At 40.2% G+C, this 14412-nt stretch overlaps 1 protein-coding gene across 2 annotated transcripts; it reads left to right on the forward strand.

Annotated features, from left to right (window-relative positions):
- Positions 1-2468: 2468 nt before the first annotated feature.
- On the forward strand, positions 2469-14240 carry LOC113499912 (apoptosis-inducing factor 1, mitochondrial). 2 transcript variants are annotated; one of them, XR_003401154.1, is made up of 18 exons: positions 2469-2725; positions 2841-3082; positions 5555-5701; positions 6250-6310; positions 6488-6624; positions 6893-7020; positions 7580-7767; positions 8130-8232; positions 8901-8983; positions 9393-9545; positions 9879-9961; positions 10489-10614; positions 10810-10986; positions 11978-12114; positions 12545-12668; positions 13272-13396; positions 13619-14119; positions 14206-14240. XR_003401154.1 is itself a non-coding variant. In XM_026880517.1 (17 exons), exons 1-17 carry the CDS (start codon positions 2626-2628, stop codon positions 13677-13679), a joined length of 2175 nt encoding a protein of 724 aa, XP_026736318.1. In that variant the 5' UTR covers positions 2469-2625; the 3' UTR covers positions 13680-14152. The 2 variants fall into 2 exon arrangements, 1 of the variants encoding a protein (XP_026736318.1); XM_026880517.1 differs by lacking the exon at positions 14206-14240 and having other exon boundaries at positions 13619-14152.
- The last annotated feature ends 172 nt before the right edge of the window (positions 14241-14412 follow it).

Consider the following 14412-nt stretch of genomic DNA (forward strand, 5'->3'; position numbering starts at 1 on the left):
TTGATGAGCTTAAAGCATTTAAATGTCGTACTTAAGATTCAATAGTTCCACTGCCAAGATTCTTGCCTCTATTATACAAGTGTCTGCCATCACCTCTTGGGGTAAAACTAAACTTATTTTCGTCCTTTCCACTCATAAAGTTTGTAAGTATGGATAGATTTGATTGAGTTGTTGAGTTACTCTTTCACGCAAAAACCACTGAATGAATTTGGACCAAATTTGGTATGCAGATATTTTATAAACTGTCTTAACATATCGGATAGTTTTTACCCCGATTTTATATTCCTATAGGATGAGCTGGTCAAAATATAAAATGACTTCAGCACTGATCCCCGCAGTACTCCCGTAATTGTGAAAGCAAGGCAGCAGTCAGGGACAAAGATGTCTCTATTTCTCAACTGCAAAAGACTAAGAGGTAGTACAGACCCCCCAAATAGTAATACCAAACTCTTGGGAAGTTCAAGCTAAGAACTATATTTTGTCCATCCGTCCGCCATTCACTTAGATCATCTCCTCATATTGATTGCTAGCACGGTCGCTAAACGGTCAGACTGGGGTCCTAGTAAGTCATGCCTCTTAAACTTTAGACTAGAACAAGGTTCCGCACCCAAGTAGCGACCAGTTACTGCAATTTACAGCTATTATTAGTAAACAAGAAAATTTACACCATAATATTCGCTCCTGTGGTGTCCTGTTTTGCGCGAGCCATTAAATACAAAAGCGCCTAGTTTGATACTTAGTTTTTGATGGATCGGAAAATAATCCCTTATTTCTGCTTTATATATACAAATGAAAATTATGTTACTTCTTTGTTTCCATTCGTAATTTACTATTTATGTATTGCTAATTCGCATAACCGTTGGTTTTGTTATAAACAACTCTATTTTGGGCTACATCAACTAGTCATTGACTTAATGTCGCAACCCAGGAGGATTACGCTGCATCGTATAGTTCGCTGGTGCATTGTGAGGTAAAGACAGCGCACCCAATTCATAGCGGTGTCTCGCTTGCACAACTTTAAAATTACGTATTTAAATAATTAAATCTGTCGACACTGTCAGACGGATTTCCAAAAAATGTTGAATACAATAATTATTCAATTTTATCACATAGTAAAAAAGTAAGAAAGATTTAAAACACTTGAGATGATGAAATGTATAGTAGTGGGGGATAGTAACATCACGTGCTAGTAAAAAGCGTACTGGTAAGTGACGTGACACGGAATTTAAATCAATATCCCTTTATATTTTGTTTGCGAGATATAAGAAAAAATACGTGTCCAATTTTTTTTTGGAAATCTGTCTGACGGTTTCAAAAGTATTGTTTTGTGAAATATCCTATTTCATAAAGGCGTGTTGGTAGGCCCTTGAGATATGCCCTATAGAATATCTCGTAGACGACCATTATATTTTTACGCTATTTGTTTTACAATTTGTCCATTTCCCATCATTCACCATTCCATGTTTGTCTCGATGATTATGTGAATAAACGAAATATTTTTGTAAAAAAATAAACGATCAATAAATGTATTTATTAAATTAATTCTTTTGTTACTTTGTACAAATAAATTATGTTTGGAATGTAAATTTTGTTTTGTTTTATCATTATTTTGGGCTGTTCGATCTGTTGAACTTCGTGAACACAGACAACCTATTAATACTGAATAAGTAGGTAAACTGGCCTATTTTATATAATCTGGACTATCAATAAACTCAGTCAATAAACTAAATTGAACGCAGTCCACTCACCCGTCTTTCGCATTCCGCACCCTTTTTAAGTTATTGGTCCTTCGCCGATGGACCGTCAGCATGTATGAAGGATTGCAATGCATTGCTATACAGGGGTTCGGGTTTAGTCAGTAAGAGTCTAACACTACCCATTTCGTCCCCCGATTGAGTGATCATGAGGATTCCCCCGCCTTAATATAAAAAAGGCTGGAGGGGATCCTACACTGCGTTTACCGATTTGTGAGTGTTAGACCTGATAACTTGTAAAACTATTACGTCCGTAAATGTGATAATGAGTAAGCTGCTGAGTAGTGCTGAGTTAAGGAACCTATTTTAGGCAAATTTAATAAGCCTTACAACAATCGAATGAGGCATTCATTGACATTCCTAATCCCGCGTTAACAATGCTTACACTCCAACCTGTCAACACAGCTTCCACTGCACCTCAGCGTTGTAAGTTAGATATCTGCGCTACTAGTGATTCAAGAGATTTTTTTTTAAGTATAGTCTATACATAATTTAGTAGAGAAACACGTTTCGAGGATTCAAATGTATTAACTGTTTTTACAAATCTCTATCAAAATAAAGAACTTTGCAGTTGAAGGAATTCTTTAGTGTATAAAGCCGGGGCGGATCACTAGTTCTCAATAAAAAAGGTTTTACACAAGAAATTCAGACAAAAGTAAAGAATTTTTAAATGCCATATAAAAGAAAGAACAAACAAGTTTTCTTCTATTTCCAATCTGTGTCAGAAAACAATTCTATCAAAACTAAATAATATGTCGTACTGTACAAAAACAATGTAGGCCATTTACATTTACATTTATATAATAAAGTTTAAAATTTGGTGTGATATTAATTATATTTTTTGGAACAATATACTGTGTTGGGAGTCAATATGCTAGGGCCCATTCGTTATTGCGGTCATTTGAAACTTATGAACCATGCGTCGCTCGCGGTGAACAGTAACGCTCTAGGGCAGATGATCATAAATCTGGGTAAGTAACGACATCGTGATTTTTTTTCATTTCGGTATGTTCAAGGATTTTTCTGAGAACAGCTCGATAAGTCGCTGTTGCGCTCATTCCTTAACTGTCATTATCCATTTTGCAGCGTCTCGAGTTCACTATTCAAAAACTCCGGATGAGTGTAAGGGTTCTTCAACTACTCCCTGCACTTGCAAGGATGTCGCTCAGACAGCGGGCAGGCGGGTGGAGGCGTGGCCGAAGCCCGACCCGCCGCCGCAGCCCTGGCGAGCCGAGTGCCCGCGCGAGCCGCAGCCCCCCAACTACGACCCCTACCGGATCAAGGTCCCGGACGTCGTAGTGCCGCCGTTCCCTCCTAGCAACGCCAAGGTATCTGCTCATTTCCTTATATTAAATTATTAACTGTATACTTTAAAAGAATCTTTGCGACATTCCGAAAACGGTGTTTGAATAGTGCGTTTGACGAAATCAGAGCCCCGCGCCGTGACATTAAGTATCTAATGAAATCCAGCTTGTGCTTTGTTCATCAGCGGACCGGCGTGGTGTTCACCACTACAGATCAGCACGGCCATGGCCAAGAACCCTACCACCACCACCACCACCACCAAAACCAGGGCCCGCCAGTATTCCAGCAAGGCCCCGAGGCGCAGGCATCCGAGGACACCGACCCCAAAGACGAAACGTTCCTCGGAGTGCTCAAGGGCTTCTTCGGAAAATTCAAAGGCAAACAAGGGAAGGGTGAAGGTGATGCGATGATGAAACATGACATGGAGCTGCAGTGGCTCCGTCTTTAGATCTTCGCGTCGCGAACACAGACCCATCCGACCATTTTGAATTTATATTCCTACATAGAAGACATGTGAAATAGACACTTTCCAATACAAACAGGTGGTTTCATTTTAATTTTTATTCAACTTTAAGGGTACTAAGTTTCGTCCAACGCACTATTACACCTCCCTGCCGATAGTCACGAAGTGAATAGTAACATTTTTTGACAGGAAATTGCGAATGAGTACGCGGGGGAGCTGTCCAAAGGTCCGGAATTTAATTTCCACTCGAGTTCTAGTGTCCAAGATTTATTTCACAACTCGCCAATCGTGCACCCTGATTACTGGAAAGATAAGCCAGTGAGGAAACTGACTGAAAGTGTGAAAGAGGTGTTGCCTAAACTCGGATACCACGGAAGGAACAAATACAAGTACGCTTTCCACGAGCCCTGGAGGCCGCTGGACCGCATGGCGCTGCTGGAGCAGGCCGAGAGGCAGGAGCTGGAGCAGCTCGAGAAAATCGGCGTGATGAAGAGCGAGGGCACGGCAGCCTCGGGGGGGCTCTGATTTCCGTTTCGGGGAAAAAACGGCTTATTCGTAAAATGTCGCATAGTTTCTAAAAAAACTCGTCTTATGTTCGCATTTTCGAAGATTTTACTAATGTTTATAAACTTTGTCTTCTAAATCAAATCGTTTCGGTTAAAGCATATCGTCGTTAGGAGTTAACGAAGAGAAATTCGGTCAGAACTGGAATTTTGTTCGCCATTTTTAGGAATATTTTACAGCGAAATATTAATAAATGGCCAAAACAATGTACTAATGCATTATTATTCTGGTTACAACTTATATTTTTACTAATGAAAATCTCAACATGACTGTTATATTTGGAACAGTAGAAAAGCATTTTAAAGTGATAACGCAAATGATAGATTTGCATTTTCATTCGTAAATTTTATTTTTAATTGTGGCATTTTTGTCATGAAATTCTTCAATCCATTACAAAATCATGGCGGTCGCCGTTGTGTGTGTGTACAGTGCGCTCTACACTCGCGGCGCTAAAGACCGCGAAAGCCGCGAAACGCGTGTGCGGTTTCGCGCGTTCACGTTTCGTGCCCCGTTCGTTGTCGGGTGCAAAGGCGTGAATCGCAGCATGATTTCACAGCAACATCGAGTGTAGAGCGCGCTTACAAGCTACGTGCGTGAAACAAAAGACAGCGATAATTGTAGCTTTTCCCGACGTACCAAGCCATCCGCCGCACTGTCATCAAGATTCGACAACTGCAAAAGCCTTTTTTAAAATAGAACTTAGGGATTAAAGAAAAGAAATTAATTTATCATAATCCTTTTACTAAAACAGGGAATTGTATACAACTTGCTATGCTTGACGTTTTTGCTCGCGATTCAATATACAGTGCAATGTTACCAAATTTATGGTACACTACATCATACGTGTAGGTTTTCAGAGCAGGCTACAGCATCAGCTACATCTTTGGCAATTCTTAATTTAATGTTATCCAGCAGCTTCAACGCCAGTAGATAACCGCCAGTGGGTTACAAATTGAGGGCTGGTGATGTAATAGTGTGAAGACGATTGTAGCAGATAATTATTACCTAAGCCCTAGAAAAGACCGATTCTTTGTTCCTTGTATTTTTTGTCTGCGAGATTAAAAAAAAACTGCGTATCCAATATTATTAACAGGTTATGCATTAAAATATACACTTGAGAGTAATAAAATCGCACACACCTTGTAATAAATATGGTTTATTACTGTTTTTTTTTCTTATATCTAAACATGGCGAGTACAAATTATTAGGCAAAATTAAAGAATCCATACTTAGCTTTAAATCAAAATTAAAATCATTGACCTTAACATAGGATACCTACACTTTTACCTACACTACAAATAAATCTTGAATCTTGAATCTTTTAATATTAAATTTTGCGAAAAGTTAAAAGAAAAGGTTTGTCAACCATTTAACAAAAAAATCCTGCCTCATATCTCCATACATCGCGGCTTAACAAGTATGTAGTCAAGGTGCTATTTGCAAAGGTGTATGAACATGTTGTTTGCAGCCAATGCTCGATTGTGCGAAGATGAAGGGTTCGTGCTCGCTCAAGCCCTTCCACGAGCCGCCGCCCGGTCCGCCGCCTACGCCGCCGCCCTACACCAATTCATTGTACCTGTTAGCTATATTGTCCGTGTTTGGTGCGTTTGGTCTGGTTAGTATATCGACTGTTTTTATATTAACTTCACGTATGTTCATGTAACTAGTACTGGGTGCTATGTGCCCGCAGTTGAAATGGATTGTTAAGTATCGAAGCCTTATGTGAGCAGTGACATAAATGAGAGCTATTTTATATGACGTCACTGTATTTTTTAAATCGCATTTTAAATCGCAGCTTGTCACAATTAGGCTAAGGCTACAGTGGCAAATAAAACTACTGAGCCAAACTTGATAAAATTATTCCAATCGACAGCTGTTTCACGTTAAATGAAAAAATAATCAACAATATCTGTTCATGCAGTCCGACGTTCAGAGGAAACAAAGATAAAAAATATACGACTTGAAAAATGTACCTACCCTCCTTTTGGAATTCGTGGATTTACAAACATGTGTCGCAGTTCGCTTTGCAGTCTCATGCGGGGTCAGCCTTTCCTAGGTGTCAATAAGCCAGTCTGCTTAATTATGAGAAAACTATGAGGTTAATCGTTAATATAATAAGTCTCGAAAAAGCAAAGCTGTAGCAAATGTTATTATTATTTTCAGATGTTTAGATTTTGGGTATGGTGGGATCAAAAGACGAAGCAAGATGAAAGCAGAGCGCAATGTAAGTATATACATATATCTACTAGGACTAGTTAAAATGAAATTTGGTCATTTATTTTGTAAGATATATCAAAAAACTAAATTGTTACAAAATAAATGCAACATGACAAAATGTATCTCATGGTATTAGTTAGTTATACGTCATCAGGAGTATCATTGCTATGGTTTGGTGTTTCAGGGCGACCGCGACGGAAGTTTAAGAGTCCGTATTCCGAAACAGATCTACCGCCATGTGTACAGTACCTTATAATTGGCACTGGGGCGGCCGGCTGGGCTGCCTATAGAGCCATCATGGAACACGACAAAAAAGCCCGGGTACATTGAGCTTCATTGCGTCTACTTTAGAAAACATTTTTATTATTAATTTCTTAAGGTGGATTCATAATTATTCATTGCGAGTCAACCCGCCCTCGCGACAGCTCATGATTACCAAAGGACTCCGTTTCGGTCCAAAACTAGTCGAATATCGCGATAAATTCGCGTGTAAAACCCGTTACTTAATAAATAATTATGAAAACCATGTCATATAAATTATTTGTAAAATATTATAACATACTATATTATACTACGGAGACTTTTTCAGGTATTTTTTATAACGAGAGAGGATATGGTCCCCTATAAGAGGCCGCCCATGTCTAAACAAATGTGGTTGAATGAGGATCCTCCAGACATCAAACTCCTGAGATATGTTGAAGACATGCAGCTGAAAAGGTAAGCACATTATATTTTAACTTTATTTAAATGTTTCAACTGACAACACGTGACAATGAGAATAACGCGTTTAATCTAGGAGCAGGCCAGGTGGTCAGCGGGAAACGTTGCACGGCAATTCAGGTTGAGAATGATAATATTCCACAACTTTCACACAACGTCATCTAGTCTCAGATTAATCATAGCTTGTATTACGCGAATTAGACAACTGACAAACATTATTTATATTATAAGTACTAGCTTTCTCAAGGTCAACTCTATCTCTGTACCTAATTTCATTAAAATCAGTTCAGTGGTTCAGACGTGAAAGCGTAACAGACAGACAGACAGAGTTACTTTCGCATTTATAATATTAGTAGGGATATTTTAATTACATACATATTATTATTATAGATAAGATAAATTACACCCAGTCGCTGAGCAAATGATCATGCTCATCTCACAAATATTTTTTCTGGGTGGGGATTAAAACAACGACCTCGGCTGAGTCCGCTATAGGATTCAGGGCCACTAACCACAATTTGTTTGTAATACATACAATATGGTATGTTTGTTCCAGCATGCTAAACGCGCAGTGCTCAGACTTCCTAGACCCCGTCAGTTTCTACCGCAAGAAGAACGGACCGGCGCTGTCCATTGCGACGGGCTGGTGCGTGCTGCGCATCGACGCGGACGACCACGTCGCCTACATCAAGACCATGGGCGGCGAGAGGCCCATCTACTACGAGAGGTGTTTACTGGCGCCAGGTATACAAGAACTATTACATTTTTCTTCACATAAGAATTAACGTATTTCTTTGGCGATTCGAGACCACAGCTACCCCCAATGTAGGCAAATCCCCTTAGGAATTCCATTTCTACAATCGTTACATGCCTGGATATAACCACGTTAAAGACTCTTATCAAAACTAAATGGCTTTTCCACTCATTGAAACGTTTTCTATTCATGCTAACGATTTCTAAAATGTAAGTTTACTATCATGATTGAAATTCTAATGTAGTTGTGAAGGGAGAGAAACTGCTCAATGCCATTTTAGTTGACCATCTTCCAAATTCGCAACTGTCGCACAAGTCGTGGTAGACTCACGGAGATGTATTTCTGCTTGTAGGATCTGCGCCCAGGAACTTAGATGTCTTCAAGTCCGCGCCGAAGAATGTCCGGGCAAGAATATGCAAGATGCGGACTATCAGAGATTTAGAGGTTTCGTTCAGGTACCGTCGACTGTCGAGATATAGGTATTAAAACTACAGATGAGGCGTAGTTTATCATACAGGTTGCAAATCATTAGGACGATTATTATCCCTTTTGACTGTACGGTTAGGCTTTGTTTATCACATTCACAGTGCTCGACGTATAACGAGTTCTCCGTAGGACAAGCTTTTGTGTGATGTACGATGCTTGTCCAGAGTATAGGTGTCTTTGAGCATGAGACTTGAATGTTCAGGAACCCCCGCGTCTTTAAGTATAAATTCCTAACTGCGGATGTCATTGCATAATCTGCTAACCTAACTTCCCAAGTATGTTAGGGTCGGCTTCCAGTCTACTCAGATTCAGGTAAGTACCAGTGTTTCAGAGGGTGCGACTGCCTATCTGACCTCCTCAACCCAGGTACCTGTGCAACACGATACCTCTTATTAAGTAAATCTACGGAAGTAGCTTTTGAGCTTCGCAGTGTCGGCATGCATCGCTCGCAAGATATTTTTCGCCTTATCTAAATTAGCCTTGTCGCTGCTCCTAAAGCTTGTGGGGTTTTCATTGCAACCTTAGTTCTTTAGAGTAGGCACTTGGATTCGGTGAAGAGTGGGCAAGTCTGAATGTCCATATTTCTGACATTTAAAATGACAGTTCTTTTTATTACTTTTAAAATAAATAATTGCAGGAAAGTGAGAGAAGCGAAATCTGTCGTAATTATTGGCGGCGGTTGCCTCGGCTGCGAGCTGGCGTGGCATATAGGAAGAATGAGTAAGTAAAACAAATTAGTACCATTATTAAAAACTGATAGAATTTTGGCCAGATGCCTATCATTATTCAATCCATCCTCCACGTCCAACGTATCTAAACTGGCAATTCGTTATTTTTATTTTATTTTTTTTATTTAAATACTTACAACTATCATTACAGAAATTATATCCCAATACGATAGTGTAGATACACCTCTGTTCATGGATCAACTTAAAACAAACTTAACAGTCTTCAGATATTATCTTTAAAGTTATTATATTATATTCATTTTGGTTACATGTAAAAAGATCTATCTTTTCGGCAACCAGATTTAATGTGTGCGAGGTTCTTATTAGTGATGTTGTGTCTATAACTTGTTCTGCCGTGCGGTACTACTAGCAGACGTTATAACCGTTGTGTATGGTTGCAGACAAGATAATAGAGCGACCTGACGAGATGCCGCCGCTGCAGATCATGCACGTGTACAAGGACAAGGGCATCCTATCGTCAATACTGCCGGAGTACCTGGGCGAGTGGGCCGCCGAGATCATCAAGTGCGAGGGCGTCACCATGGTGCCCAAGAGTAAGGACCTCTTTTTTTATTTTAGTGGCGTTTATTACAATCACACAATGTTTGAGAGGCAGTCGGCCGCCATTTGGGATCGAAACCCGGAGGAGTTAGTTGACTTTCTCGACTGGTGGTTACAGCCATGGGGCTCGACGACGACGCAAATCCGGGAGGGCTTTTTTATTTTGGTTAAGGCCTATGTCCACCAATGTATCCCGATAGGCTTAGTTGATTGGTTGTGTTGAAGAATATCTACGTACAAAACAATTTGTCCTAAATTTACATTTCAAACTCAGAATTTATAATTTTGTAGTTACTTAATAAAATATTGTTTAATTTTCATTGCAGCGCAAGTGTATGACGCATTTGAGTCACCCGATGGCCGGTTAGAACTTACGCTATCGAACGGTGAATCATTGGTTTGCGATTATGTACGTATATTATCAAATTATTAAAGCTATATTGAATGCACGGATAGCAGAGTGGTTGAGATAATAGTATTAGATAGTATTTGTGTTATCCTCGAATGCTTGTCCTGAGTCTGGGTGTGTGTGAGCATAGGGTTGAAATGTTTGTGAACCGTCCGCGACACAAGTATCTTTAATGCGGGAATTGTTTTTATCGGGTATGGAATTATGGATGTTAAGTTTTTACACGCAAAAACTACTGACCGGATTAAGGATAGATTTTATCCCGATTTTATGATCCCGTGGGATCATTTTCAATTTGTAGCGGGCTGATTTAGATCTTTAACAGACAATTTATGTATACGTGTCTGTATTAACAGTTATTTCATTTTCTTGATGTCTCATGGACACCCGCTCCCTCGGGGGTGAGAGCTCGTAGTGTCATACTCTAACTAAACCTGAAGCGCCGTGCTAGGTCATCAGCGTTTTAGTGTCTTTACCTATCTTTCATACGCCAATGTCTCGTTGACCTTGTGTGGTACCTTCCCCAGGCGTTCCTATGCATCGGCGCGGAGCCCCGGGTGGACATGGCGGAGAACTCGTACCTGGAGCAGGACCCCGTCAACGGCGGCTACCTCGTCAACACAGAGATGGAGGCCAGGACACATCTGTACATTGTCAGTACTTAGATTCTAAGATTTTAATACATAAAACTAGATGATCCAACAAACATTGTTATGCCATATGAAATTTGAATTTAAGGATAATTAAAACGTGGGATTTTAATTTTTTATTTATTATCTATATTAAAAACGAAAACAATATTTGTAGGATGTTGTAGATTGTTTTGTAGACACTATAGTTGTTGGTAGGCGGGCGACGCTGCGAGCTACTACTCGCAGTGGAAGGACACGCGCATGCGCAGCGACCACTACCAGAACGCCGAGGAGCAGGGCTACATCGCGGGCGCCAACATGACCGGCTACTGGACGCCCTGCAACATGGAGCCCAACTACCACGTCAAACTCGGCGAACATCTCAATATGGAGGTACCCACACCCGTTGACCTAGTATACCAGTTGTAAGAACTGCAGACACTTATTAAATGACTAGCTTTTCGCCCGCGGCTTCGCCCTCATCGAGGTCGGTTATATCGCGTTTCCAAGAGAACTCTTCAAAAGTCCGGGATAAAAACTATCCTATGACATGTATGATCCTCAAGGTCAACTCTATCTCTGTACCAAATTTCATTAAAATCAGTTCAGTGGTTTAGTCATGAAAGCGCAACAGACAGACAGACAGAGACAGAGTTACTTTCACATTTATAATATTAGTAAGTATGTAACGGTTTACCCCGCATCGGGCTCCTATCGGGCTATCCCGATAAATACGCGTGAGTAAACCATTACATTATCTAATAATGAATCATTCTCACGATAGTTACTATCAAAATGCAGGCACTTAGTTTCCAAATGAAAGGAATCGTGGAAAAATGGTAGATTTATAAAAAAAAAAATCGCGATTTATAGGTACTTTTTAGTGACTATTTTGAGACCCTACATGTGTATCTCGGGTTTTATATGAGCCTTGTGAATTACCGTCACTTAAAATACCGATCATCGAGTCAGATTCGCAACACCTAGGGTTCCTCACAAATAGATTAAAGAAAAATTTGTATAAAAATGGTTGAATTCATGACAATACCTACCGTTTCTTAACCTACCTATTTATTTTTATGTAATGGCAACAAATATGTATCATCTGTGAAGATTTCAACTATCTGCCTATCACGGTCCATTCCCTGTAAGGTAATGAATAAACTCTAAAAAAGTCCTCGAGGTCGGTCGTAGGTATAATGTAAAGTGCCATTAGGTTAACCATATTTCAGCTATTTCAACATGATGAAGCAGCTACGTTTAGAAACAGATCCTTTTAAGTTGTGTATGAAGTCCGTGTGACAGCTACAGAGTGCGAGAGACATTTACACATCCTGACGAATTATGTGGTGAAGGTGATATATAACTTGAATATGGTCTCCAGGTGGTCGGCGAGGTGGGCGCTTGTATGCCCATCATTGGGGTTTTCAAGGAGTGTGACGACCAGGACTCCGTGGACGAGGCCAACGAGATCGCTGGCGGGACCCTCGCCAGCGGCAAGCGGAAATGTTACAAGGACAGGTGAGACAAGTTTTATAATAGCACAATAATATTACACAACGCCATCGAGTCTCACACTAAGCAAAGCTTGTATTAAGAGTACTAGACAACTGATGAACATAGTTTATTTCTAAATAAAGATGATCAAATGCTTTGTCTTAGGTAATTATTGGAGTTCAATTTTATTAACTTCACTAAGGCCCGATTTTTCAATCGCCAGATAACTTTTATCTGAGGAATAAATATGGCCGTTTGACATATTTTCTATACAAAAGCTGTCAAAACGTCAAACATATTCGTCGAATAAAAGTTATCTGGAGATTGAAAAATCGACCCTTAATTATATAAATAAGCGACGCTATACCTATAATAAAAAAGTACTACTATCTACTGTCACTACTGTACTACTATGTGTTGCTTATGTTATTGCATATAATATTTTGTGTTTCAGTACCCTGGAGTACCAGAACAGGTACAAGCGGGGCCTGCTGTTCTACATGAGGGATGAGACGGTGGTCGGGTTCGTGTTCTGGAACTTGCCGCCCATCGACGACCGCAGAGGCGTGGCTACTGAGGTACACATGCACTAATCATCTAACGGCCGTATTCTGGGCAGACGCACAGCTAAATGTATTGCTAAAGACACATGTGAAGAATGTCCGGCGTGGTTTTGGTTATTACTCCTCGAGTCATTCGAAGTACAGTACAATTTTGTAATTTTATATACTGTAGCATCAGGTAGCCTCCAAAACAAGTCTTCTTCACGTCGCGTCTCACCGTATCCTGTCATATAGGCCGCAAGTAGGGTATGCTCGATGCCGTTGATTTGGTCGCGTTCGTCGCGTTGTTTAGTAGCTCATGTACGACTCCGCGTTAGGAAAACATTTAACGCCTCAGTTATCTAAGTTTTTCTTGCATATAGCAAGGGTGTCGCCACACAAATTGGCGGATCGTCGAACAGTAGCGAATACTGAACTTTTGTCGATCAATCTTTATGAGTAGAACTTACTACATAATCCGATGCCGTCGTGCCTACATCCTCTTGTTTGATGAACTAATTAATTACAATATTGTGTGTAGTTTACTTTCGAATACAGTGCATAGGAATTATTTAATAAGGCAGTCCGTCAAAAAATTATATATCTAATATCCATAACCAAACTGATGGTCCTCCACAGCTGCTCCGGGCAAAGCCTACGTACAGAGACATCAATGTATTGGCTCAGCTACTTGGATTCCCTGAAGCCCGCTGCGTCTACAAGAAGGCTGTTAAAGAAGCCGAAAAAGAAGTCTGCCTTACAAAGTAAGCCATATTTGAGTACACCCCAGAGTAATATCTTATGTCAGACTCCATTAAGACACGTCCAATACCATGTTCTATTCGTCGTGGTAGCGGGCGCACTGCCCTGCTGCTACATGAGAACTGCTGGCAGGGTTCAGACAATGGCGTCTGGCCTCTGATCCTGCTCACACATACTTACTATTAACCATAAGCATCAACATTTTAACCCTTTTTCATTCGCAGGGATTGCCAACCTAAACCAAAAGATAAAGATTGCCCGACTATAAACAGATACAGATACTGATACAGGCCGCAGACGACAGCCCTGTTCTCTTTAAGGGTTGCCATAGTATTGCCGAGACAAGCTCTTCGTCTGCGGAGCCGCCCGCCGCTGCCGCGCACCGCACTTCCTTGTTGTTACGACCGTCGCAACATTCCGGAACTCCCTCGAACTCCTACTTGTTCGCTATCGTTGCCGGCCGTGACTCACCACGCGTAACGCTAAACATTCAATAACATGTTATTAACTAACGTTTATTGTAAGACTCCATTGCGATTGTTATAAAAGTTAGGCTGACTGTTATGAAAGTAAATGAAACGTTACATCACGCGGCAACTTTAGTTAACAATCGATAACTTTTTGTGAATGTATGTTACCAAGAAATGTACAAACAAAAAGGAAGTGCGGTGTTCGGCGTCATCGGTAGCATACAGTAAATGGCTCTCGCAAAAAAAGAGTAAAAGGTTGGTATTATGCTAGCTAAGTCAACCGAAATATTGCCTACGTAAATAACTGTCATTACTAACCTCACTTATTTTTTTTGTTCCAGTTGGAAGGTATGGTAAAAAAAGTCAAGAAGTACCTAATTTATACAAATTGTTTGTCCCTTTATTTTTTATGAATAAATTTTGATGCGTTTTAATTTGTATTTTATTTTACTTTACTTTGACAACTTCTTCAAAATCAAAATCCATTTATTCAAAATAGGCTACCAAGGTAGCACTTATTGAACGTCAAAATATACAGACAGCTCCCC

Source organism: Trichoplusia ni, chromosome 13 (genome assembly GCF_003590095.1).
Source record: "Trichoplusia ni isolate ovarian cell line Hi5 chromosome 13, tn1, whole genome shotgun sequence".
NCBI lineage: Eukaryota > Metazoa > Arthropoda > Insecta > Lepidoptera > Noctuidae > Trichoplusia > Trichoplusia ni.

Excerpts from the sequence above, each read along its gene's own strand:
- LOC113499912 (XM_026880517.1), top strand. The coding sequence starts at position 2,626 with ATGCTAGGGCCCATTCGTTATTGCGGTCATTTGAAACTTATGAACCAT. Across the intron at positions 7,021-7,579 it reads GAAGACATGCAGCTGAAAAG|CATGCTAAACGCGCAGTGCT; the intron begins GTAAGCACATTA and ends TGTTTGTTCCAG. Across the intron at positions 8,984-9,392 it reads GTGGCATATAGGAAGAATGA|ACAAGATAATAGAGCGACCT; the intron begins GTAAGTAAAACA and ends GTATGGTTGCAG.